This window comes from Zootoca vivipara, chromosome 7 (genome assembly GCF_965207765.1).
Source record: "Zootoca vivipara chromosome 7, rZooViv2.hap1.1, whole genome shotgun sequence".
In the NCBI taxonomy this organism is placed as follows: Eukaryota; Metazoa; Chordata; class Lepidosauria; order Squamata; family Lacertidae; genus Zootoca; species Zootoca vivipara.
In genome coordinates this window covers 57234867-57262640 of record NC_142590.1, presented here as the reverse complement: position 1 = coordinate 57262640, position 27774 = coordinate 57234867, and the positions used below count along the sequence as shown (strand labels likewise).

The window sequence follows — 27774 nt, the reverse complement described above, 5'->3', positions numbered from 1 at the left end:
ATGTTGGGCCTTGTTGCTGCAAAAGGCCTGTTTTCAATTGGTTGCTGTGGAATTTTGTGATGTCATCTGGAGGTGTCTAATCATTATTTTAGGTATGAAAGGTTTGCTTTTTTGGAAAAAAAATTATGCTAGATCCCTCACTGATGGGCATGGAACGTTGTGGCCAAATTTGTTACATTACAGTTCAGCGGTTACAAAGAAAGGCTGTGACCTCTGCACACGCAATGCCTACATTTATATATATAGCGATTTCAGTTTATTTGTACACATTCTAAGATAAACAACATTCTCTATACATATTTAATCAATTTAAATAAATAAATAAATATGAACAATTTAGATTCTAAAAACAATGTATAATAAACAAATACCTTCATGAATAGAGCAAGCTTTAATGCAAACCACATGAAGCACTGCATTTGTCACTCTAATTGATTTTAATGGGAGAGTTATTTTCCTTGTTCCCACTGAAATTAAGGTGTTGAGAAAGTGTTCCTTGATTTTTTGGTTAAGGATGCAGAGCTTTTGTTTGCCTATGACACATATATGTGTCATAGGCATATATTACTGTTGTTTACACTTTTGAAAATCCTGTAAGTAAAGGCAGCTTTTAGAATTCTGCATGAGAAAGGCTTGAGGAAGTCAAAAGGTTGGTCAATTTTAACAGCTGCACTTGCTCCCTCCATTTCATGAGATGGACAAGATTATAGGAAACAAAATGTAACATTTCACATTTCCTACACGGAACCCATTATATCTTTCCATGGTTATTCCATGAAGGAATAATAATGCACCTTGCCAGGGTAAATATACAATCAGCTCTGCTTGGCTCTGTATTTGATTGAGTCACTTAAGAGACATTCTTCAAGGGAAGTTGGAACCCAGTTCTATGCAAAAGAAAGAGCAAATGATGACAGTTTTGTTGGGGCCCAGTACTGCTTCATGCTTCAAGTAGCTGAATAGCATGGGTGGGCAGTTTTTTTAATGAAAACTGCTTTGGCTTTCCACATAGTTCTTCCTTCAATTCTCATTTCCAGTTGTAGAGTAACAGCTCCAAATGTGCACTGTTAGGACATAACTGCAGAAGGCTACTCCAATTTGGAAACTTTGGGTTCCAATTCTGGCCCGGCAAATTCAGCAGGGCTAGTAGGAGGTTCAGGTTGTCTATTTAAAAAAAACAACACCTATATTTCGACCATTACATCATTTTGTTTAGTTTTCCTGTCAGGAAGGAGAAAAGCAACACACAAATACAATACATCTGCATTCCATTTCGTGTTACTCATTTTTTAAAAGTAATGCAAGTAACTGTCACACTGAAGCAGTAGCCATGCTGTTGCTTCTTGAGCAGGAAAATCAATTCCAGAAGCTACAGAAAAAGATGTAACGCACTGATTGTTAGCCACTGCGGGATATTAGAAGTAAAGCAGATTAGATAAACACAACAGATATAAGAGTGGGAGACTAGGGCTGGCTGATGTTAAGTTTTCAGCATCTCAATAAATCACCAGCCAGACATCACAGTCTGGCGATACACCGCGATGTTGAAACAAGCTGCACTGGCGAGACGTAGGGTGAAACTGAGGCAGTTCTCACTGCAGGAGCTGAGGCCCTTTCACCCTAGTGCCTTACAGGCTGGGGTCAATGCAGGTGGCCTCTGCCCTCTGCTTAGTTGGGGGCAGAAGGGCTCCCACCCCCCAACTGACCGATCCTCGATCCCTCAGCAGCATCAGGCTTTGCTCAGTTGCGGGATGGAAGAAGCCTCTCTTCCACTTGCTGAAGGGGAGGCAACCATGCATCTCACAGCCGGCCAGTTATAGTATCCCCCACCACGCCGCTGGCTTGCAAGAGCCAATGCTGGGCTGGGGGATCCTTTAACTGCTCAGCTGAGGGGAGCCCCCACCCCACCACCGGCTAATGTGAGCCAATGGCGGGATCAGATTATCCATCAAACTGCTCAGCTGAGGCAAGGTTAGCCACCACACTCCTCAGCTGAGCAGTTTAAAGATGCAGAGGGAGGAACTAGCTGTATCGGTGCCTCACTGATGCAGCTTGTTTATCCCTTTGTACCCTATGAGGGCAGAGTGGGATGGTGGTTTCACTCAGCGAGCGCTGCTAGCAGAGGGACTCAAGAGCAGTGGCAGTCTCACAAGTGATATATTGCTGAGGGAAGGCAACATTGTGGTTCACTCCTGATATCAATATATCGCCCAGGCCTATGGGAGACATACAGACTAACTATAGAAAAATAGTGACTTCTAACAGATTCCTCTTAGAGACCTGCCCTCCTCTCCACTGGGGTTGTTATTGCCTCTGAATCAAACAGAACTCTTGCCTCTGACAAAACAATCAGCATGCTTTGGTATCAAATCTGAATCCCACAAAAGTCTTAAAAGACATATGACCAAACTGTGACAGAAATCATTGCACTGAATATTGATAATGAGGAATTAATTACTGAATAATCCATGGAAACAGCTTAATTAGTGCTCACGAACTATGGGAAAATATATGGGTCATACCAAAACTGTAAAATCATGCATACGAAGCTACAACAAAAATGAACAGCCCTGGATACAAAAATAGAAAGAAAAGCCATGCAAAAGAAATGTGCAGAATAAGTTATTGTTGCAAATTGTTGGTTTAGATTATAGCACTGGCCTAGTTTCTTCTAGGGGAAAAAACCAAAACAAAACCTTACTGCCTTTAGATAGAACCGCTCAACAAATCCATTTTCTTACTGTATGTCTGAAAGCAAAAACCACAGACCACAAGTACACATTTGTAAAATAGACAGTAATATTTTATAACTTCATTTAATAGTAGATTTCAAGATTTTCAGGGCAAGAAGTCATTGTGAAGTCAGCATTGGGATAGACAGCTGATGTAAACTGAGAAATACCATTTCTGTCACATCAGAACACCAGTGCTGGAAATGGGATAAAATACTGACTAGCCGTTCTAGAATAATTACAGTGCTTTAGTTAGCTTTTATTCTGTGCTAGCAGATTAGTGCAACTGTTCAACAAAAAATGTGCAAGCCCTTTCTGAATACTAAGCACATGTATGCGGAAAGTGTGAGCAAGGTCGAAGTCAAGAAGCATATGGAAGCAACCAAGAAGGCTACAGAGAATCAGGGACAGCTTGTCTTGGGCTGACTCACCCAGTTTTCATGGAAGATCGGTATTTCCAAAATACAGAAACTAGAGCAAGCACAATTAAAACAGCCAGGATACATCCTTGAAGGGAAAAAAGAGAAAGAAAGAGAAAAATAGTACCAGTTAATATGACAAAGTAATTATTTTTCTGTTGAGGAAAAGCAATAGTATCAATGGAAGTCAGAAGACAGGTTCTAGTTAAAGGTACGTAGCCGTGTTGGTCTGGTATAGTCGAAACAAACAAACAAAAATCCTTCCAGTAGCACCTTAGAGACCAACTAAATTTCTCATTGGTATGAGCTTTCGTGTGTATCTGAAGAAGTGTGCATGCACACGAGAGCTCTTACAAATGAGAAATTTAGTTGGTCTCTAAGGTGCTGCTGGAAGGATTTTTTTTTATTATGTTTCAACAAGACAGGTTGTTACCTTGCAATGCTTTATTGACATTAAAGTCACTCTGGTGGATAAGTTCATATGCTACTGGGTACTGTAAGTCTCTAGACACATACGTACAGGGCCGTCTTAAGCATACCTGGCGCCCTGGTGCGACGGATCCCTCCGGCACCCCCGCCCCGCCATGTTTCCCAGTGTGCACAGGCCGGAGCCCTGTGCAACCCAGCCTGGTCGTAGGGCTGGCCCTGGGCCAGGGGGCGCTGCCCGCCCCCTGTTCCGACACCCCTGCGCACGGCGGAGGCGGCCCCAAGCCCGTGCGCCTCCGGAGAGCGGCCTGAAGCCACTGAACAGCTGAGAGGAACGCCTGGGGAGGCCTCCGCCGCGCCTCTCAGCGGGGGCAGCGGCGCCCCTGGTGGCCTGGCGCCCTGCGCCACCGGACCCGGGCCTAGAGATGGCCCTGCATACGTACCTCAAGCAGCAAGTCCACTGTACATCTGCAGTCACCCTTTTTGGGGCAGATGTGCAGTTGTCCTCAGAGATTGATTGCAGCAACGAGTTCTTCCTGCCCCTAACAAATGTCAACTCTGCAGACTGAGCAGCCCTAATGACAATCAAAGAGCAACTATCCAACCCAAGCAGTGTGTTAAGCTGAAGCAGAGTCACCAGGTTGCCCCCAAGATTGAAGGGGTTCCAGGATGCGTGTGATGTCACACATATCGCGTGTCATGCATGTGCAGCGGAGGAGAAAAAGCACTCTGAAGGAGCTGGCCATTAGCCCTGTGATGTGTCTCACACACACAGCCACCTCAACACTAGGCCCCTTATGGTTGGCATGCCTGAGCTTAAGACACCCTTACTCCTGAGGATTTTTTAAAAGCCCCAGTCACACCCGGTGCCAGAACATTAAAAGGCGCAGCATGGGGGAAGTCTGTGTTGAATTTGGAGACAGCTATGTACATTGCAGGAGCAAAGATAGTGGAGGAAGCATAGCTGGCCTCACCAGACAGACAGACAGACAGACAGACAGACAGACAAACAAACAAACAAACAAACAAACAAACAATACAAACAGAGGATATCTGTCTGTACCCTAAGGATATTTGATAAAGAATCAATATCTTCTCCAAGTAGGAGCCTTCAACATTTAAACCAAAACTGGAGAAAAAAGTAAAGGAAACACACATTACCACAAGGCATGAAAGTACAATAGCAGCGACTGTACACCCAAGTAACTTACTCTGTAATTACTTACCAACAATAATTGGGATGTTGTCAGTTTCTAGAATAGAAGAAAAGTGTGAGTTACAATTTGAGGCAATGTAATTGTTACAGATTGTAACTTGCTCTCTCTCTTTATATGCATGTATGCATTTGTGTGTGTCACACACTGAATAAAACATAGTACAACTAATAACTGGAGATAATCTATTCCAGTACACAATGGAAGACTGAATATAGAGATATTTCGCTGGAACCAAGAAATGGGTTTCCTACTATTAAAATTTTCACATATAGCGTTTTGTTTTGTGTGTTTTTTTTAAAAAAAATTAATTGATGTTACACATTAAAAAGAAAACATACATAATATCCGCCTTTTTCCCATCCACCATCCACAGGCCCCCTCCTGCCATGAGAAAGTCCGGTGAAGGTAGACAGTCGAAGGTGGTCCATTTCATGGTTGAGTGTGTACCCTCCCCCCCTCCCCTGCCCCAGAACCCCCCCCTGCCACCAGAGAGCTCCAGAGCAACAAGGAAGAAAGAAGGAGTATACCCACCCAACTATTTATCCAAATATACATTTAGAACCCCCACACCCCCCTCAGAAATGAAAAATATATAAAAAGAAAAAAGAAAGAAAAAGAAGGGGGGAGAAAAGAAAAAGAAAAACCATCATGTTCATTCATTATAATCACATTTTAGGGGCTTCCCCAACCTCCCCCCTACCCTGGTCTACATTTCCAATTCTCATTTAACAGATTTCTTATCATTATTCCCATTCTATTTAACCTTATTTTTTAACCTTATTTAATATTCTCATTTGCAAATCTTACCATAATTTCAACTAATCAGCCTTCTTTGTTTCCCCCTTACCTAATTTTTATCTCCAAAGACCTCCATCCCTTTTAGACCATTTATTCATTCCTAATTTTAATTAACTATATATCTATTGAACAATATACCTACTCCTCCTTTGGGACCCATTCACCCCCTTCAGTCCAGCAAGTTCCATAATCGACAGTCCAGTTTTCAAGCCTTTTAATCAATCCTAATAACAAATTTGCCATTCCTCCTTCATCCCACCCCCCTTTTCCAAAATTTAACCATCCAAACTTCCTTGTAGCCCCCTTGGGTTTTCCCACTTCTTTGTACTTCCATTTCCTTGTGGGTATCCTGGATTTCAAAAAATTCTATCCTTTCGACCAGTCCGAAAGCACCTTGTCCTTCCCCCAACATAGGGGGAATAAATTCCAAATCTTCTTGTTGAGCAGGTTCTTCGATTTCTTCCTCTTTCTTTTCCTGTTTAGTTTCATCTTGCTTTACAATGTCTTTGTCACTTGATACATTGTTTATTTTGTCTTCCTCTGCTGTTACACTGTTGGTGTCTTCCGACTGTAGAATTTGTCTCTGTTCTTGCAGCTGTAATTCCTCATAGTATAGTCCAATTCTCAGTTCCCACAGCTTTCTCAAAACATTTTGCTGGAACCCAGATGGATATACTTTTGTTGTCATTCTCAGACTCTTTCAAGGTCACTTGTCTTGGGAGTCAGGCAACAGTTATGTAGTTTCATCCACCATTTTGTACAAAACTGCCTGTCATATTTGTCACAGTTCTATTGCCCTGGATTTTTTTTTAAAAAATGTTTAATGTATAATACTTTCAAGTCTATACACTCTTTTCCTTCGTTTCTTTTTAATGAAACTTGTCAACTCGCTGGTCTGTCAGGGCTGATGAGTGGTACCGCGTTTTGAGTCTGCCATGTCTAATGCCCATTTCGTCCAACGTCCACAACAAACCCGGAAGTACTGGAACGGGTTACTTCCGGGTTTGCCGCTCGCGCATGCACAGAAGTGCTAAATCACACATGCACAGAAGCACAAACCGCTCCGCGCAGAGCAGCACTTGGTCGTGTGTCCTTTTTGTCTAGTGTCCTTGACTCTGGAACAGATCCCGGTCGCAAAACAGGGTACGACTGTACATTCCAAATCACTTACTTTAATGATTCAAATAATCCCAAAGCAGTTCATAGAATAAAATTCAATACTAAAAGGTTATAAACATATCAAGTAATGTAAGTATTAAAATATACATTAATTCTAAATAAAATAAAATAAACAGCAAACAATATACAATGTCAGAGATATACACAGAATCTGGAATAGAATAATATCTATATCTTTAAGTGTCTTATATCCATAAAACAATTGTAAAATGCTGTATATTCAAAATCAGTAGATAAAGTTAATATAGCAACACAGCTGAATCACCTCCCGAGGAAAGGCTAAGTGAATAGGCAAGCTTTAAGCAAGTGCCTAAATGACAAGACAGCTGGAGCCTGCCTGATGTTCACTTGAAGCACAATCCAAAGGGCAGGCGCTGCCACACTAAAGTCTCTGGTCTTGGACTTCCGGCCGATTGCGCGGCAATGGCGGGCGCCGTTCTCTTCAGCAGAGGGGAACGTGTGCTTCCGAGGCAAGGGGGGACTTCTTCAGCGCAGCGCCCCCCCAGAAGAAACCCCAAATTGAGCGTTTTGGGGACATGGATCCGGCAGACGCCAGAAGCGAGCTCCCCCCTCCCTCGGCTAGCCTATTTTTGGGCGGTGAGAGAGCAGGGGGTTTTGAGCTAACGCGGCGCATCAGAGCATAGCTGTCTTGGAGGCACGAAGCTGCGATCCTGCCAGGCAACAGCGATCGGTTTTTCCTAAAAACTGGAAAAAAATTGAAGACATTGGATACTGTGAGTAAAAGGAGAAATTTAAGAAACTTTTTTAGTAATTGGAATGAATTGGCCACAGGAGGAGATTCAATCAGGAAGTCGATCTCCCCCATTGAGAGGACCATAACGCAGTTAACTTGCCTATAGCCAGAAAAGTGAAAGGAATCTTTTAATTATCAAGGATTGGACTTAACACCTTCCCCCGGAGGCAGGGTAAAGGGGAGAAGGATTAAATTCATCAAACTCCCTGCAAAAATTCTTAATTTGGACCGGGGAAAATCCCCCTGGAAACTGAAATCGGGTCCCGGGAGGAAGCAGCGAGCCACCATTATGACATCACAATAGAAATGAATTTGTTTATCTCTTCGACACAGAACTGTCAATTGTGAAGAGAGAGTAAAACACAAGGCTGTGTATAAGAAATATGATATTGCTCTTTTCATAAATGGAAACAATAATTTTAAGATATGAAAAATAATTCTAAAATGAGAACTATAACCAGTTTGGACATAAACTCGGGTTTTGATGTTTTTGGAAATACAATCTGTTCAACTTCTTGCTCTGCTCTGTTCCCATGAACTCTGAGATGAATAAGATGACTGTAGCCACAACATCGCCTGCTGGCCTTGACTTTCAGAAGGATCTTTTGGAATTGGTTTTTGGACCTGAGAAATGAATTGCGGCAAAATAATTTATTGTTGCATAAAAGTAATACAGAATGGTGTGAAAGGAATCAGAATTGTCAGGATAGAGGGGAAAAGATTAACTCTAACAGAGAGTGAAGTTACGGAAGAGGAACAACCACCAGTCTTGGGCAGTGTAATCAAATTTTTTAAAAAGGAGGAAGATACATGGAACATGGGGAATAGATCATCTGTTTGATGCAAGGAGTCACCAAAGAAGAACCAGCATGGAGTAATGTCCTCCCAGTGAGAGAGGGAGAGCAGGATCCATACTGGGGTCAGAATATAAAGAGAATAAAAACTGAGAAAGGGCTGGAGAATGAAATTTTTGCTGAATGGTTTTGTACTACAGGCATTTGAAGAGCTGGGGAGGCATCAGGGGATGGTTGAGGAAGAATGGTGGGTAGGCTGGGACAGGGTCAGCAATGTTAAGTAGACAAAATATGATTGGAGAAGTTTTTCTTTGTTATGTTTTCTTTCTTTTCTTTGCCTTTGTTTCATATCTTGTTTTGAGTTTTTGTTTTGCTTTTTGTGATTCTGTATTTGGAAAAAGAATAAAAATTATTTGAAAAAATAAAATAAAAATAAAGTCTCTGGTCTTATTGCACGTAAGTTGAACCTCAGGAAGGACATGGCACTACTGAGAGTGTATCTCCTGAGGGTCAAAGTGTCCAAGCAGCAGTATAAAAGGTAAGGTGTTTCCTGGTTCCACGTTGTTCATGGCTGTACATGCCAATAACAAGACTTTAAACCTGGCTCATCAGCATATTGGCAGTCAGTGCAGCTTTCAGCACAGATGTTAGGTACTGTCCATGGGCACCTCCTTCAGCAGCTTTATAGGAGCATTCTTTACTAGCTACAAATTCTAAACCCAATATTAAAGAGACATAGCACATACCTTTGTAAACCAAGAAAAATTTAATAAAAATATTTTTTATAAAGGAAACCCCATACAGAGCATGTTGCCTGGACTACCATACTAAATTACCCAATAACTGTATTTATCACACCAGCTGAAGTCAAGAGAAGGGCACTCCTAGCCACTGAAGCCATTTGGCCCCCTGGTTACACAAATAGTGCCCCCAAGCTCCATACCTGCTTCTTTAGAGGGAGTCCAACCCCATTCAGAACAAGCAACTGAACTGTTTCCCAGTCTCAGGATCTGTTCACCTGCAGACTTGCCATCTTACCAGGTTTCACGCTCAGTTTATTAGCCATCATCGAGTCCACCACCATGCCAGGCACTGGGGATAAAATCATGCCCCAGGAAACCCCACAGGTGCCAGGGGGTCGAAGGGTACTTCCCCAGTGCTAATATTTGGAACAGTCCTGGGAGATAGGATTGGAGCCACTGTAAAACTGTGTCCCATACTCATCCTATGGAACCAATCCAGGAGGATATCAGGTTTGATGGTATCATCAAAGACAGTTCTTTTTATATCTTGCTTAACTGTATATACATAAGTTCCTTCACCTCATTATCCACTCTCTCCTATCTTTTATGTTGTCAACTCTTGGTCACAAAGCATCCTCTACCTGGAATTTATGTTTGAGATCAATTTTTTGTAAATATTCCCCTAGACACTCGCAATCACTCATTGTCTGTTAATCATATTGATTTCTTATTTTAGAATTGATTTCTTATTTCAAAAAGTAAAAACCAGTGGGGTTGTTTTTTTTTACAAAAACGCAAACAACAACAACAACAACAACAACAACAACAACAACAACAACAACAACAAAACCCACCATGCTATTTTTCGATTGACTTGCCTAAGATCCAGGACAAAGCACCACCTTTCAGAAATTCCCCCAGATGTCAATTCCACCTTTGAAATCCCGGTAATGTCTGGGAAAATCTGAATGTATGGCAGCCCTAGATAAGCTTACTGATGGATTCTCTGCTGTTATTAAAACATCGTTTGCAAAGGCGTTGATATATTCTCTGTCCTATCTGCAAACACAATCTCTCTAATCCACCAGGGTAACAACAGGGGTTTTTCCTGCTGTTATTCTGTCTCTCACAGCTACAATAAACCTACCATTAAAATTATGGACTGGTCATTTCTTTGTCAGAGGGCAAATGGGCAAATTTAGCAGGGGAATCAAATACTTCCCCCCTTCACTGTATGGCTTTCAAAAATGTCTGCAGTTGCTCTGCCACCATCATTTGCTCACCTTTTCCAAAAATCTTGTGATTGGTTTGCAGTTGTCACAAACTTTTCAATTTTATTTTATTTTTTTAAACATTTTTTAACTTTGTATGGTTTTACTGTATGGTTTTATTGCTGTAAACTGCTGGTTTATTTTTTGTGTTACAGAAGTATAATTTTTTTAAAATAAATAAACCACTGGGTCAGGTATTGGCTTCTTTAGGCGTGTCTTCTTTTAAGAGCAGTGGGGACCACCCCCTTGCATAAAGATCTGGAGCTTAACACACTCTATCACCTAGATTTAATTAGTCACTAGGGACAGAGATTGAGGGCACATGTACTTTGGTATATTACTGCAAGTACCTTGACCATGTCATCAGGCCACATCAACTGAAGTGATTTCACAGGGCAAGATGTGATATTGGATGCCATAGCCCAGGCATGGTCAACAGGTCGATTGTGATCTACTGGTAGATCCCCAGGTAGTTTCTGGTCGATCGCTGGTAGATTGTGGGTTCCTTAGTGACCACCAGCCTAAAAGAAAAGAAAGAGCTCCCCCCTAAAAAAAAAACACCCTCAAGAATAAATAAACCACTGGGTCAGGTATTGGCTTCTTTAGGCGTGTCTTCTTTTAAGAGCAGTGGGGACCACCCCCTTGCATAAAGATCTGGAGCTTAACACACTCTATCACCTAGATTTAATTAGTCACTAGGGACAGAGATTGAGGGCACATGTACTTTGGTATATTACTGCAAGTACCTTGACCATGTCATCAGGCCACATCAACTGAAGTGATTTCACAGGGCAAGATGTGATATTGGATGCCATAGCCCAGGCATGGTCAACAGGTCGATTGTGATCTACTGGTAGATCCCCAGGTAGTTTCTGGTCGATCGCTGGTAGATTGTGGGTTCCTTAGTGACCACCAGCCTAAAAGAAAAGAAAGAGCTCCCCCCTAAAAAAAAAACACCCTCAAGAACTCTTGTCTCTCCCCCACAAAAAAAGCTCAATAACCATGGGCAATTGCAGGGAGAGCTACTTCCCTCTTCCCGATACAGAGCTTACCAGTATGTGTGTGACTGTGTAAGTGCATTGCACAGAATGGCTGGATTGCTCTCCATCCCTCTTGCCTGCCTAGAGCTCCCCGGCTCCTCCTCCCTCATGCCGCAAGAGAGGGAGGGGTGTGTGTGAGTTTGCGTGCCTGCATGGGATGGCTCCGCTTTCCTCAGGAAGTAACAGGGCCCGAGTGAGTAGCTGGAGAAAAGTGGGAGACGCTACTCAGAGCCACTGGGAGCCAGCTAGAGAGAGAGAGAGAGAGAGGGAGAGAGAGAGAGAGAGAGAGAGAGAGGCGCTCTAGCTGGCTCCCAGCTGGGGGGGGGAGAGGTAGGTGGATGGGTGCCCCTAGCTGGCTCTCAGCTGGGGGGTGGGGGGAGAGAGAGAGAGGGAGGGAGGTGGATGGGTGCTGCTAGCTGGCTCCCAGCTGGGGGGTGGGGGAGAAAGAGAGAGAGGTGGATGGGTGCCCTTAGCTGTCTCTCAGCTGGGGGGTGGGAGAGAGGGGGGAGGGATGGGTGCTGCTAGCTGGCTCCCAGCTGGAGGGTGAGGGAGAAAGAGAGAGGTGGATGGGTGCCCTTAGCTGTCTCTCAGCTGGGGGGTGGGGGAGAAAGGGAGAGAGAGAGGTGGATGGGTGCTGCTAGCTGGCTCCCAGCTGGGGGTGGGGGAGAGAGAGAGAGAGGTGGATGGGTGCCCCTAGCTGTCTCTCAGCTGGGGGGTGGGAGACAGAGAGAGGGGGGGAGGGAGGTGGATGGGTTCTGCTAGCTCGCTCCCAGCTGGGGGGGGGGAAGAGAGAGAGGGAGGTGGATGGGTGCCCCTAGCTGGCTCTCAGCTGGGGAGAGAGAGAGAGAGGCGGATGGGTGCTGCTAGCTGGCTCTCAGCTGGGGCGTGGGAGAGAGAGGGGGGGAGGGAGGGAGGTGGATGGGTGCTGCTAGCTGGCTCCCAGCTGGGGGGTGAGGGAGAGAGAGAGAGGTGGATGGGTGCCCCTAGCTGGCTCTCAGCTGGGGAGGGAGAGAGAGAGAGGTGGATGGATGCTGCTAGTTGGCTCTCAGCTGGGGGGGGGTGAGGGAGAAAGAGAGAAAGAGAGAAAGAGAGAGGTGGATGGGTGCTGCTAGCTGGCTCCCAGCTGGGGGGTGAGGGAGAAAGAGAGAAAGAGAGAGAGAGAGAGGTGGATGGGTGCTGCTAGCTGGCTCCCAGCTGGGGGGTGGGGAGAGAGAGAGAGAGAGAGAGAGAGAGAGAGAGAGAGAGAGAGAAAGAAAGAAAGAAAGAAAGAGAGAGATAGAGGTGGATGGCTGACCTTACAATCAAAATTTTTGATCACTTTCCTAATATGCAGGACCATCTGGGAAAAAATTCTGACTTTGTTTTTCAAACAGAGAAGTATGTGGTTGAAATTGGTTCTGTTATTCTGGAGTTAGAAAAAAGATTTGGCGACTTCCAAAAAATTGAATTGTAGCGTACATGTCATTTCCATTCAAAGCTGATTTGGACATTTAAAAAAATGCTGGCATTATCAGTACAAATTACTCATGTTGCAAAATATCTTTGAAAATGAGATATTAACTCTGAAAAATGACATTTTTCTGAGGGCCCGTGCAGAAGAAGAATCATTTTGGAAGTTTGTGCTCAGACAGAAATTTCCAAATTTGAGAAGATGCAGTGAAATTTTACACTCATGTTTTGGTTCTACTTATTTGTGTGAAGCTGCATTTTCATATTTAAAAATGACAAAGAGTAAGCAACGTTCAAACATGACAAATGAGCACCTTAAGGATTCCCTGAAGCTGGTCCTGACACAGTACTTGCCTGATATCGAACAGTTGGTTACCAAAATGGTGATGCAGGTGTCACACTAACAATGGAAGAAGGCATGTATTTTTAAAAGAAATCTTGATAGGTAGGTTAACGGAGTGGGTAAAGGAGTTTGTGCGGCATACAGCTTTGTGAGTGCTTTTATGCAATTCTCTCCCAATAAATCTCTAAAAGTTTATGTTGTCCCCCGTAAGAAAAGTATTTGGGCAGTGCTCCCCCCAAAAAGGTGACCAAATCTGGTCACCCCCCCTTTCCTTCTCCCTAAAAAAGCTCAACAACTTTCAGTTGAACCCCGCCTGGTTTTAATTCTGAAAGTAGATCACAGTCTCTTGGGAGTTGGCCACCCCTGCATAGCCTATCAGTGTTTGAAAAAATAAAAAGGTTCTGACTTCCTTTGTCTCCTCAGCCTGGCCCCCGGCCCCTTGTCGGTATGAAAGAGTCCACAAGAAGAGGGTCCTTACAGAGTATTTTCTGCTTTTATTCTTAAAAAGCCTTCATCTGCAAAACGACTGACCAATTGTACACACATCAACAGTACCAGCTTTCTCTAACCAACCAACCCACCACAAACACCCAAACAGATCATCCTATATATACACAAGCATATTTGGGTGAAAGGTTGCATGAGTCATGTAGGCTTTGCCAATTCATTGTAGGCCGCTGACTCGTGCTGATTTGTTGTTGTTGTTTAGTCATTTAGTCGTGTCCGACTCTTTGTGACCCCATGGACCATAGCACGCCAGGCACTCCTGTCTTCCACTGCCTCCCGCAGTTTGGTCAAACTCATGTTCGTAGCTTCGAGAACACTGTCCAACCATCTTGTCCCCTGTCGTCCCCTTCTCCTAGTGCCCTCCATCTTTCCCAACATCAAGGTCTTTTCCAAGGATTCTTCTCTTCTCATGAGGTGGCCAAAGTATTGGAGCCTCAGCTTCAGGATCTGTCCTTCCAGTGAGCACTCAGGGCTGATTTCCTTAAGAATGGATAGGTTTTATCTTCTTGCAGTCCATGGGACTCTCAAGAGTCTCCTCCAGCACCATAATTCAAAAGCATCAATTCTTCGGCGATCAGCCTTCTTTATGGTCCAGCTCTCACTTCCATACATCACTACTGGGAAAACCATAGCTTTAACTATACGGACCTTTGTCGGCAAGGTGATGTCTCTGCTTTTTAGGATGCTGTCTAGGTTTGTCATTGCTTTTCTCCCAAGAAGCAGGCGTCTTTTAATTTCGTGCCTGCTGTCACCATCTGCAGTGATCAAGGAGCCCAAGAAAGTAAAATCTCTCACTGCCTCCATTTCTTCCCCTTCTATTTGCCAGGAGGTGATGGGACCAGTGGCCATGATCTTGTTTTTTTTGATGTTGAGCTTCAGACCATATTTTGCGCTTTCCTCTTTCACCCTCATTAAAAGGTTCTTTAATTCCTCCTCACTTTCTGCCATCAAGGTTGTGTCATCTGCATATCTGAGGTTGTTGATATTTCTTCCGGCAATCTTAATTCCGTTTTGGGATTCATCTAGTCCAGCCTTTCACATGATGAATTCTGCATATAGTCGTGCTGATTTAGTTCCTTTTAATTAAAGAAACAGCGGCTAATTTTAAAGCCGTGACATAGCCATGGCAATAAGTTGGCTCTGAAGGTGAGAGACTTTACTGTCAAAGTATTGTATGAAAATGAGGCAGCAGGCCTTTGAGGAGTCCAGCGGTGTGCCCTCCAGCGGCAACAGTGCACAGACCATCCTGAAGAGTTCTGTTGGTTGGTGGCTTGAGTTTACAGTACAGGCAGAAAGTAGGCACAACCTGTGTTCAGGAGGACTCGGAGTGAAATTTATCTCTAGTTATTTGCGGTCCTGTTTCATAGTCCACAAGTCACCACAGTACCAGGGAGCTCCATAGCATTGTTTGGAACACTCCGAAGAGATTGTGTCTACAGCCCCTTGCCTCTTGCCATCCAAGAAGTTCCTAACACATTGCTTGAGTGGCATACGAAAGATGAACAAACAAAGAATGTTATGATATTGTGGGCAAAGGATGTGGGACATAATATTCTGATGGAAGATTGGGAAAAATTATGGAAACAGAATTTGAAATTTACTGCGTGTAATCTTTAAAGAGAAAATATAATGAAAATGATGTATAGATGGTATCTTACACCAGTAAAATTAGCTAAGATCTATCATAATCATGATAACAAATGTTGGAAATGTAAGAAAGAGGAAGGATCTTTTCATCATATGTGGTGGACTTGCCCTCTAGTAAGGGGTTTCTGGGAGAAGATTTATAATTTATTAAAGAGAGTGTTGAAAAACACATTTATTAAGAAACCAGAATCCTTTCTATTGGGTAGAGTTGGAAAAGAGATTCCCAAGAAAAATGTAAAAAAAAATCTATATGTTACAACGGCGGCAAGAGTATTATTAGCTAAGAACGGGAAGACTCAAGAATTACCAACAGTGGATGATTGGCAAATGAAAATGATGGAGTACATGGAACTGGCTGAGATGACCGGGAGACTACGTGACCGGGGAGAAAAAGCGACAGAAGAAGAGTGGAAAGATTTTAAAGTTTATTTTAAAAAATATGGTAAAATTGTATATTGAGATTAGATTTATAAGTTTATAGAAACTGCGGGTTTGAGAATTATGTTAAATAATTTGATGTATGAGAGATCTGAATTTGCAAGTTGTTTTAAATAATGAATTGGAAATTGCTAAAGATGAATGAGAAATGAACCGCAGATAGAGCTCGAGGAAGTCCCCTCTTACAATGTTAAAGGAAAAGGAGTATGGTATTTTGATTTTTGTGTTTTTATTGTTATTTTTGTAATGTTATTTTTTCTTGTTATTTTTGTTTGTATTTGTTGTGTTTAAAGTGTTGTGTTTTGTTTTTGTAAAACCAATAAAAAATATTTAAAAAAGAAGAAGTTGCTAACACAGCTATAAGGTTTGCACTTCACTCAGTTGTGTTCTGCACTAGTTGCCACTTCCAGAGCAATCCCAAGGCAAGCCCACACAAATCATATGACAGCACTCCAGATGTGAGGTTGCCAATGTGCGATCCACAGAGGTGAGATCCTATCCATGTAAGAGCATAGTTGGGGCACTAGCCAAAGCTAGTGAAAGGTGCTGCTAGCCAGCAAAGGTTTTTTTCTTCTTCTTCTAATTATAATGCCAAAAGGAAGACTCATTGTCTGGAGGCAGTGATGGCTTGGATGAGGGCAAACAACTTGAAGCTGAATCCAGGGAAGACTGAGGTGTGATACCAGGTCCAGGATTTTCTTCATGGGGTTTCATTACCAGCTTATGCAGAGATGGATTCACCAGGCCCTAGCTTTCACTGCCATACACTCCAACATGTGTCTGGTTAACTTCATATGGAGCCTTACATCTCTTGCACTCTAGTTGTCATCCAGCCTGCTGCACTGCTGCAAGTACCAGAGAATACCAGGGAGTAAAGTGGGCTCAACAGAAGGCACCCAGGGGCAATTATGTCAAAAGCCCGCTGTATCTCCCTATTCCAATGTGAGATTAAGGTCTCAGGAGGACTGTTTGCCCACTACAAAACGCCCCAGAGGAATCCATCAAATTCCATTAAGTGTCGGGGCAGATCAGATTAATGAGTCCTCCCCAATGCAGAGGAAGGGTAGTCCCAGAAGACAGATAAATACATAATAATGAATATTTATTTATGGAAGGTCCCAGGTTCACTGCCCAGCATCTCCAGGTAATGCCAGGATGTCCCCCGTCTTAAAACCTGGAGACTTGCTACCAGTTTGAGTTGACAATACTGAGCAAGCTACCAACTGTCTGGGTGGAAGGCAACTTCCCATTCTCAGTTCAAAACCATTTCCTATTTTTAAAAAGCTGCCACACTCATTAGAAGTGCAATACCAAATCTAAACACAAGCTTATAAATTTGCTGATACTACCACCTTTTCAACTGTACCTATATCATCTGGAGGAAGCGTTGTCTGTGGACCTGCTCCTATTAAAAAAAAAAAGAGGGGGTTGTTATTTTTATATTTATTTATATTGTGCTTTCCCCCCATACATGGAGTCTATGCAGCTTACAGATAAAATAGTAACAGCTTTAAAAAGTCATGTAAAAACAATTAACACTAATATATGTGTCTCTGAGAAAGAGAGAGAGTGCACTATTGAAATATAATTTTTACCATTGGAACGGATTAAATTCATAAGTCGAGGCACCACTGTACGATAAAAGACATGTCTTAGTACAAATTTTTTTTTAATAAGTTACACAATTCACAGAAAGCCAGGCAGAGGTAAAGGACTCTCTAGCATCTAAAACAGCAAAAAGCCCACAAGTAGGAAAGTAGCAAGAATAAGCAAATGAAGAAAATTAAGAAAAGAAGAGAAGAAGAAAAAGAGAAGAGAATAAAGGCCAGACCCTCTATCACAATTATATTTTAATTTTAAGGGTCATTTCATATCAAGTGATCCAACTTTTTTACCTCATGTCATCCAATTTGTTTCATATTTTGTACACTTACTGAATGATCAAAACTAAGTTTCAATCTTTTTAAAAATCTCATTTTGTTTTTGAGTTATGAAGGTTTAAAATCTTAAAAAGACAATTTTGGCCTTGCTGAATAGCTGAAAGCACAACAGTTCGAAAAGAAAAATAGAATGTGGGGTCGGGCAAAGGAAATGGAACGTACTGACTGGGGGAAATATCTTGCTAAATTCTGAATAGGCACAGTTCAGAAGGAAGGCCACACACCACAACATTCTGTTACAGGTTGCTCCTATGGTTTAAATGGTAATTCCAATGTATCAAATCTACTGCAGCACTACCATGTACCCAAGTCTCCTCAATAAATTCTTCTAATAAAATTAATCCTCTCTCTGCTGACTCATCTCTGTAAATATTGACAAGAGTCCATTTCCTCCATTCTGGTTCTAACCGTAAGCTTACTCCTTGCTCACTCCCCACTTCTTGAAATGCATACAACAATAACAGTGAAAAGCAATTGTTTACCTGCTCCGGGGTCTACGACGTCCTCTTCTCCTGCATCTCCTCCTCCTCCTCCTCCTCCTCCTCCTCCTCCTCCTCCTCCTCCATCTCCTGCTTCTCCTCCTGCTGCAAATCCAAAGGAGTGGTGGTGATGGTGTAAATAGTAACTGAGATCTGTAAGGCCTTGGCGAGACCTTGAAGTGCTTGCCAGTCAACTAATAAAGAGTTCACTCGTTCCAAGGCCTTCTTCCCAGGGTTTGCCTGACATTGTCCAAACAATAAAGCTTCTAACCACATCAGTTAACAAACATAGGTACATATGCTACCGTATAATGTCATTGTTTTAGTTAAAATGTTTAAATTGTTATTAAGGAAATGTTATTTTTTATTTTTCTCCTTCCAATAAAGTACAGCAGAAAAGTTATCCAAATATAAACAGTTAATTTATTAAACCTTACAATAATTTCATAATCTGTCTATGTACAGTGGTACCTTGGTTTAAGTACACAATTGGTTCCGGAAGTCTGTACTTAACCTGAAGCATACTTAACTTGAAGCGAACTTTCTCACTGAAAGTAATGGAAAGTGGATTAATCCGTTCCAGATGGGTCCGCAGAGTACTTAATCTGAAAGTACTCAAACCAAAGCGTACTTAAACCAAGGTATGACTGTATTTCGAATAGTATAACCAAATCAGTAATTTTTTATATAACTGTAAAAACTACTCTGAAAATGTATTTTTCCAAAAATGAAACCTTCATCTGGTTGCAAATATTAAGATTATACCAGCAAAAATGAGTCTTTCTGTTAAAAAGATGATTTAAAGTCTTACTGACTAGTGTCATAACTCACCTGTGCTAGAAGTTTTTTTGGGGGGCGGGACCTCTATCTGGATGGATGGTGGCAACATTGGTGATAGAAAACAGAGGGGGCAAAGAAATAAGTATGCTCTGCAGTAAAGTGCAACACAATAGCTCTGACATTTATTTATTGAATGTATACCCTATTCTCCCTCCCAAAGAACCCAATTAGGTGTGGTAAGATACTTACCCCTGACACATTTTGGAAAACGAGGAATCCATCCATGGTCAGGCCCGCATGTACAAGTGCTATTCCCCACCATAACGTATCCTGGATTACATTCAAAACTTGCACGATCTCCATATGTGTAATAACTCTTAGGCTTTGTTGTCACTCTTCCATTTTGTATTTCAGGTTTACGGTCGCAACGGACCGCTGAAAAGAGAAGAGCAATATTTAGAAATCTACTTGTTGATTAAACCATGGCTGATTAAACTCTGCACAAGGACTTCACTATGGTTTATCTACTGCAAATAAACTACAGTCTGATGTTATTAGCATATAAACTTCAGTTTGTTGCAATTGTAGATTGGCATTAGAGGTGCAACTAGCATCTTTTTATTTAACTGTGGCTTGTTTGTCCATCCCACCTCAAACACTCACCAAGTTGCAAAGGCAAGAAAGAAGAGTGGCTGGAAAACTAAGCAAACTTCGGACTTCCGGTTTATCTCTTGCATGGACTACTGCAATGTGCTCTATGTGGGGCTACCTTTGAAGGTGACCCGGAAACTACAATTAATCCAGAATGTGGCAGCTAGACTGGTGACTGGGAGCAGCCGCTGAGACCACATAACACCGGCCTGGAAAGACCTGCATTGGCTCCCAGTACGTTTCCGAGCACAATTCAAAGAGTTGGTGTTGACCTTTAAAGCCCTAAACGGCCTCTGTCCAGTATACCTGAAGGAGCGTCTCCACTTCTACTGCTCTGCCCGGACACTGAGGTCCAGTGCCGAGGGCCTTCTGGCGGTTCCCTCGCTGCGAGAAGCCAAGTTGCAGGGAACCAGGCAGAGGGCCTTCTTGGTAGTGGCACCCGCCCTGTGGAACGCCCTCCCATCAGATGTCAAAAAGAAAAACAACTACCAGACTTTTAGAGGCCATCTGAAGGCAGCCCTGTTTAGGGAAGCTTTTAATCTTTAAGAAATTACCATAAATTCTGCCGTATAAGACGGCTTTTGAACCCAGGAAAATCTTTTCAAAAGTTGGGGGGCCGTCTTATATGCCGGGTACAAGAATCTGCGGTCACCGCATACGGTGGGGGGAGCTCAAAAACGGCCGCATCCCCACTGTATGCAGTGACCATATGTACGCAAAGAAGCGCGCTCGGGAGGGGGCTGCTCCCCGCCAGGGAGAATGGCTCCCTCATGGCTTTGCGACCTGGATCAGCGCAGAGATACAGTTTTGTGTATTTCATTGGTGTCAAGCTGCTGCCTCTTCTCTTTTTGTCAGCGCAAAGCAAAGGGATCTCTCCGTCTCTCTCCCTCTCTCTCCGCTCTCTCTTTCACTGCTGCTCAGCATCTTTCGCTGGCTGTGTGAGCCTCCGATGTCTCTGCCTCTCTATCGCTATCCTCTCTATGGTTTCTTTCCCCCCTTTTGCTCGATGTCTCTGCCTCTCTCTCTCTCTCTCCCTCTCCCTCTCTATGGCTTCTATTCCCCTTTTGCTCACTCAGCCAGCCTCGTTGTCTCTCTCTCCGCTCTCTCTTTCACTGCTGCTCAGCGTCTTTCGCTGGCTGTGTGAGGTTTCTTTCCCCCTTTTGCTCGATGTCTCTGCTTCTCTATCTCTCCTCTCTCTGGCTTCTTCCCCCCTCTCAATAACTAAGCAAACAAACAAACAAACCACCATTTCCCCGGCTGCAGACTTGAGTGCTGGAGAAGACAGCCTCCCCTCCCCTCCCCGCCAGAAAGGGCTGGAGTACATCCCAAATTCTATATTTTAACTTGAAAAGTAAGGGGTCGTCTTATACGGCCAGTCGTCTTATACGCCAGCATATATGGTACTGTATTTTAATATTTCCATTGTAAGGCGCCCAGAGTGGCTGGGGAAACCCAGCCAGATGGGCGGGGTATAAATAATAAATTATTATTATTATTATTGTCCATGGAGTTTTCTTGGCAGGGATACTGGAGTGGCTTGCCAGTTCCTTCTCCAGGTGGATCACGTTTAGTCAAAACTCTCCACTATGACCTGTCCATCTTGGGTGGCCCTGCATGGCATAGCTCATAGCTTCTCTGAGTTATTCAAGCCCCTTCACCACGACAAGGCATTGATCCATGAAGGGGGGCATTGATCCATTGCTCACTGGAAGGACAGATCGTGAAGCTGAGGCTCCAATACTTTGGCCACCTCATGAGAAGAGAAGAATACTTGGAAAAGACCCTGATGTTGGGAAATATTGAGGGCACTAGGAGAAGGGGACGACAGAGGATGAGATGGTTGGACAGTGTTCTCGAAGCTACGAACATGAGTTTGACCAAACTGCGGGAGGCAGTGCAAGACGGGAGTGCCTGGCGTGCTATGGTCCATGGGGTCACGGAGTCGGACACGACTAAACGACAACAACAACAACAACAACTATTATTATTATTATTATTTACCGCGGCTCGACTTCAGACGCACACCTTCCGAGCTCTGGGGGAATGTGCACTTACTGAAGGAAACAGGTGTGGTGAGGCTTCACGACCCCCCAAAAAGGAACAGGGAGGTTCCCTGTTCCTAAAAGGAAGTCGCAGGAGCATTGGAGGGGTCCCTGCAACGGACCAGGAGGTCTAGAGGGGGGGGCCACAGATGCCGGCAGCTGTGACGCCCTCCCCGCGGTGAGAAAGCCTGATTTCTGGAGCAAAACAGCGGTATAATTTCCATTGAATGAAGAAGTCTGCTGTCTGGCTATACAGTTGGTGTACTTTTTTACTGGAAAAACGTACCTTTCTTAGATAAGTTAAAAATAAAAGAGACAGTAAAGGTCTCCTATCTACCGTAAGGAACTTACCTAAGGAAGGGGGAAAACACACGCTACGGGTTATAATAAAGGAAGGGAGAAAACACGCGCTACGGGTTATAATAAAAGAAAAGGCAGCAGACAGATACCAGACGCATGGAAAAGAGGGGGTCAACCCTGAATTATTTAGTATAAGTAGAAACAGCAGAGGGGACTTGCCTATCCCACTGGGAGCACGGAGAGAAAGTCTGCCAGAGTTAAAGGGAAGTAAGAGAACTTTAAAGAAAGAAATGGGAAGAAAAGACAATGTCCAACTTTTAGGAGCTATGCCACTGCCCCAACCCCTGATCAGAGTCTGACTGATCCCCGTTGGGAAGAAGACTTTTAAAACGCAGAATTTAACGCTTTGTGCTGATCTGTGCTGGTGAACTGAAGGGGTGATTGGCAACAATTTCAATGGGAGACGTAGTGTGTAGAGGCTACCTCACTAAAAAGTAACGAAAAGTATCAAAGGAATACAGTTGAGAGTTTTGCTGAGTCACTGTAACGAAGCTCTGTTGCTTTAAAATCTGTTTCTGATTGGGGGGGGGGACCCGACACAGAGTTACAAAGGAGGAAAGAAGAATTAAGTAAGAAGCAGAGGGAAAGGAGAAACGGTAGACAACACTGCTACTTGCTGGACAAAATTGAATTTTTTACATGAACTTACTGATGAACTTACTATCATTTTAAGAGGGAAACAACTTTAAAGGGGAGGGGGGAGGCAAAAGAGAAGAAAACAGTGGAGAGACAGCAGCAGAGGTGAAGAGAGAACTTCAGTGGAGTTGTCACTCCCTCTTCTTTGATAGTAGGAGCTTAAATTGATGCCTCCATAGACGTTAAGTATATAACAAAATAATCTCCACTCCTCTGTAATACTACCTTTGTTTCAGGGGGTAAGAGACGGTAAAAGACACAGAAGCTGGGTTTGATATGTCCAAGCTAAATAAAAAGCTGGTAAACGCAACCTCTTCGACCTCCATTCTTAACCCCAATAGAAGGAATTCAACCCAAGATGCCGAAATGAATACCAATATGAAAGAATTGATGTTGGGACTGAAAAGAGATTTATTAGAAATGAGAAAAGAGTTGAATGATAATGCTAAGACCACAGATCAAAAACTTGATTTGATGGGTACAAAAATGGATGAAAATGTAAAGATGGTGACAGAATTAATGGGGAAAGTGAATGAATTGGTGGTAAAATTTTTGGAAATCACAAAAACGGTACAAGAACTAATGGGCAATACAATTAATTTGGAAGAAGGGGTCAGGGAGGTACAGAAAGAGGTGCAGAAAGAGTGTCGAGAGCACAAGGGTGAGACAGATAAAATAAATAAAGAGGTAGCGGAGATGAAAGAAACACATGAAGCGGTCCTCGATGCGATATCAATGATAGAAATGCATTGTTGTTGTTGTTTAGTCGTTTAGTCGTGTCCGAATCTTCGTGACCCCATGGACCATAGCACGCCAGGCACTCCTGTCTTGCACTGCCTCCCGCAGTTTGGTCAAACTCATGTTCGTAGCTTCGAGAACACTGTCCAACCATCTCGTCCTCTGTCGTCCCCTTCTCCTAGTGCCCTCAATCTTTCCCAACATCAGGGTCTTTTCCAAGGATTCTTCTCTTCTCATGAGGTGGCCAAAGTATTGGAGCCTCAGCTTCAGGATCTGTCCTTCCAGGGAGCACTCAGGGCTGATTTCCTTAAGAATGGATAGGTTTGATCTTCTTGCAGTCCACGGGACTCTCAAGAGTCTCCTCCAGCACCATAATTCAAAAGCATCAATTCTTTGGCGATCAGCCTTCTTTATGGTCCAGCTCTCACTTCCATACATCACTACTGGGAAAACCATAGCTTTAACTATACGGACCTTTGTCGGCAAGGTGATGTCTCTGCTTTTTAAGATGCTGTCTAGGTTTGTCATTGCTTTTCTCCCAAGAAGCAGGCGTCTTTTAATTTCGTGCCTGCTGTCACCATCTGCAGTGATCAAGGAGCCCAAGAAGGTGAAATCTCTCACTGCCTCCATTTCTTCCCCTTCTATTTGCCAGGAGGTGATGGGACCAGTGGCCATGATCTTGGTTTTTTTGATGTTGAGCTTCAGACCATATTTTGCGCTCTCCTCTTTCACCCTCATTAAAAGGTTCTTTAATTCCTCCTCGCTTTCTGCCATCAAGGTTGTGTCATCTGCATATCTGAGGTTGTTGATATTTCTTCCAGCAATCTTAATTCCGGCTTGGGATTCATCTAGTCCAGCCTTTCGCATGATGAATTCTGCATATAAGTTAAATAAGCAGGGAGACAATATACAACCTTGTCGTACTCCTTTCCCAATTTTGAACCACTCAGTTGTTCCATATCCAGTTCTGACTGTAGCTTCTTGTCCCACATAGAGATTTCTCAGGAGACAGATGAGGTGATCAGGCACTCCCATTTCTTTAAGAACTTGCCATAGTTTGCTGTGGTCGACACAGTCAAAGGCTTTTGCATAGTCAATGAAGCAGAAGTAGACGTTTTTCTGGAACTCTCTAGCTTTCTCCATAATCCAGCGCATGTTTGCTATTTGGTCTCTGGTTCCTCTGCCTTTTCGAAATCCAGCTTGCACTTCTGGGAGTTCTCGGTCCACATACTGCTTAAGCCTGCCTTGTAGAATTTTAAGCATAACCTTGCTAGCGTGTGAAATGAGCGCAATTGTGCGGTAGTTGGAGCATTCTTTGGCACTGCCCTTCTTTGGAATTGGGATGTAGACTGATCTTCTCCAATCCTCTGGCCATTGCTGAGTTTTCCAAACTTGCTGGCATATTGGGTGTAGCACCTTAACAGCATCATCTTTTAAAATTTTAAACAGTTCAGCTGGAATATCATCACTTCCACTGGCCTTGTTATTAGCAGTGCTTTCTAAGGCCCATTTGACTTCACTCTCCAAGATGTCTGGCTCAAGGTCAGCAACCACACTACCTCGGGTGTACGAGACCTCCATATCTTTCTGGTATAACTCCTCTGTGTATTCTTGCCACCTCTTCTTGATGTCTTCTGCTTCTGTTAGGTCCCTACCACTTTTGTCCTTGATTATGGTAATCTTTGTACGAAATGTTCCTTTCATGTCTCCAATTTTCTTGAGCAGATCTCTGGTTTTCCCCATTCTATTGTTTTCCTCTATTTCTTTGCATTGCTCATTTAAGAAGACCCTCTTGTCTCTCCTTGCTGTTTTTTGGAAATCTGCATTCAGTTTCCTGTATCTTTCCCTTTCTCCCTTGCATTTTGCTTGCCTCCTCTCCTCCGCTATTTGTAAGGCCTCGTTGGACAGCCATTTTGCTTTCTTGCATTTCCTTTTCCTTGGGATGGTTTTCGTTGCTGCCTCCTGTATAATGTTACGAGCCTCCATCCATAGTTCTTCAGGCACTCTGTCCACCAAATCTAAATCCTTAAACCTGTTCCTCACTTCCACTGTGTATTCATAAGGGATTTGATTCAGATTGTATCTTACTGGCCCAGTGGTTTTTCCTACTTTCTTCAGTTTAAGCTGGAATTTTGCTATAAGAAGCTGATGATCTGAGTTACAGTCAGCTCCAGGTCTTGTTTTTGTTGACTGTATAGAGCTTCTCCATCTTTGGCTGCAGAGAATATAATCAATCTGATTTCGATGCTGCCCATTTGGTGATATCCATGTGTAGAGTCGTCTCTTGTGTTGTTGGAAGAGAGTGTTTGTGATGACCAGCTTGTTCTCTTGACAGAACTCTATTAGCCTTTGCCCTGCTTCATTTTGAACTCCCAGGCCAAACTTGCCAGTTGTTCCTTTTATCTCTTGATTCCCTACTTTAGCATTCCAATCCCCTGTAATGAGAAGGACATCCTTCTTTGGTGTAATTTCTAGAAGGTGTTGTAGGTCTTCATAGAATTGGTCAATTTCACTTTCTTCAGCTCCGGTAGTTGGTGCATAAACTTGGATTACTGTGATGTTAAAAGGTCTGCCTTGGATTCGTATCGAGATCATTCTGTCATTTTTGAGATTGCATCCCATTACAGCTTTTGCCACTCTTTTGTTGACTATGAGGGCCACTCCATTTCTACTACGGGATTCTTGCCCACAGTAGTAGATATGATAGTCACCCGAACTGAATTCGCCCATTCCCTTCCATTTTAGTTCACTGATGCCCAGGATGTCGATATTTATTCTTGTCATCTCATTTTTGACCACATCCAGCTTACCTCCACTCATGGTTATTACATTCCAGGTTCCTATGCAATATTTTTCTTTACAGCATCGGACTTTCCTTCCGCTTCCAGGCATATCCGCAACTGAGCGTCCTTTCGGCTTTGGCCCAGCCGCTTCATCAGCTCTGAATCTACTTGTACTTGTCCTCCGCTCTTCCTCAGTAGCATGTTGGACGCCTTCCGACCTGAGGGGCTCATCTTCCAGCGTCATAACTTTTATATGCCTGTTGTCTTTGTCCATGGAGTTTTCTTGGCAGGGATACTGGAGTGGCTTGCCAGTTCCTTCTCCAGGTGGATCACGTTTAGTCAAAACTCTCCACTATGACCTGTCCATCTTGGGTGGCCCTGCATGGCATAGCTCATAGCTTCTCTGAGTTATTCAAGCCCCTTCGCCATGGCAAGGCATTGATCCATGAAGGGGGATAGAAATGCATAGAAGAGAGAAATCGTTAAGATTTAGATCAATACTGGAAGAGCAAGATGAACAGATAGAACAAAGATTGGTTGTAGAGTTAGCAAAATGGCTTAAAATAGACCAGCAGGAGATGGCACAAAATATTGAGAAAGTATTTAGAATTAGATCAAATTTGGCAAGAGTGAACAAATGGCTGGGGGACTGTCTGGTAACTTTTGTAAATATGGAAATGAGAGATCAGATATCCGCAACTGAGCGTCCTTTCGGCTTTGGCCCAGCCGCTTCATCAGCTCTGAATCTACTTGTACTTGTCCTCCGCTCTTCCTCAGTAGCATGTTGGACGCCTTCCGACCTGAGGGGCTCATCTTCCAGCGTCATAACTTTTATATGCCTGTTGTCTTTGTCCATGGAGTTTTCTTGGCAGGGATACTGGAGTGGCTTGCCAGTTCCTTCTCCAGGTGGATCACGTTTAGTCAAAACTCTCCACTATGACCTGTCCATCTTGGGTGGCCCTGCATGGCATAGCTCATAGCTTCTCTGAGTTATTCAAGCCCCTTCGCCACGGCAAGGCATTGATCCATGAAGGGGGATAGAAATGCATAGAAGAGAGAAATCGTTAAGATTTAGATCAATACTGGAAGAGCAAGATGAACAGATAGAACAAAGATTGGTTGTAGAGTTAGCAAAATGGCTTAAAATAGACCAGCAGGAGATGGCACAAAATATTGAGAAAGTATTTAGAATTAGATCAAATTTGGCAAGAGTGAACAAATGGCTGGGGGACTGTCTGGTAACTTTTGTAAATATGGAAATGAGAGATCAGATTTTATAAACCAGCAGTAAGAAAAAACTCAGACTTCAGGACACAGACATAATTATTCATAAAATTATTCCACCTAGGTTGTTGAAAAAAAGGGAGAAATACAAACCACTGGTAGAAGCCCTAACGGCTCAATCGATTGTACATAGATGGGAATTCCCAAAGGGAATATCCTTCTCTTTTAAGGGCAAAAGAAATAAGATTTGTCTCATGGGAAGAAGCAGACATATTTTGGAGAAAATATAGAGAACAACTGGGAGGTAAAAGACAGTTGGGTGGAAGGGTGGAGGACACTGGAAATCAATTAGAAAAAGAGGAAGACTTGGAACAGAAGGCAAAA

General features: G+C 43.2%; 1 protein-coding gene and 1 pseudogene across 1 annotated transcript in view; both read right to left on the bottom strand.

Annotated features, from left to right (window-relative positions):
- LOC148685093 (uncharacterized) overlaps window positions 1-27774 on the bottom strand; it is a 144798-nt pseudogene that overhangs the window by 72257 nt on the left and 44767 nt on the right.
- The window catches only part of LOC118088519 (membrane cofactor protein), a 47283-nt gene continuing 19742 nt past the window's right edge, over window positions 234-27774 (bottom strand). Inside the window, exons 6-11 of the mRNA XM_088673389.1 lie at window positions 19206-19391; window positions 18180-18281; window positions 17124-17162; window positions 4804-4830; window positions 3164-3239; window positions 234-1164 (exon numbers count right to left, since the gene is read on the bottom strand). Coding sequence (XP_088529515.1) covers window positions 1089-1164; window positions 3164-3239; window positions 4804-4830; window positions 17124-17162; window positions 18180-18281; window positions 19206-19391 — 506 coding nt within the window. The 3' untranslated portion in view covers window positions 234-1088. The remainder of the gene's footprint in view (window positions 1165-3163; window positions 3240-4803; window positions 4831-17123; window positions 17163-18179; window positions 18282-19205; window positions 19392-27774) is intronic.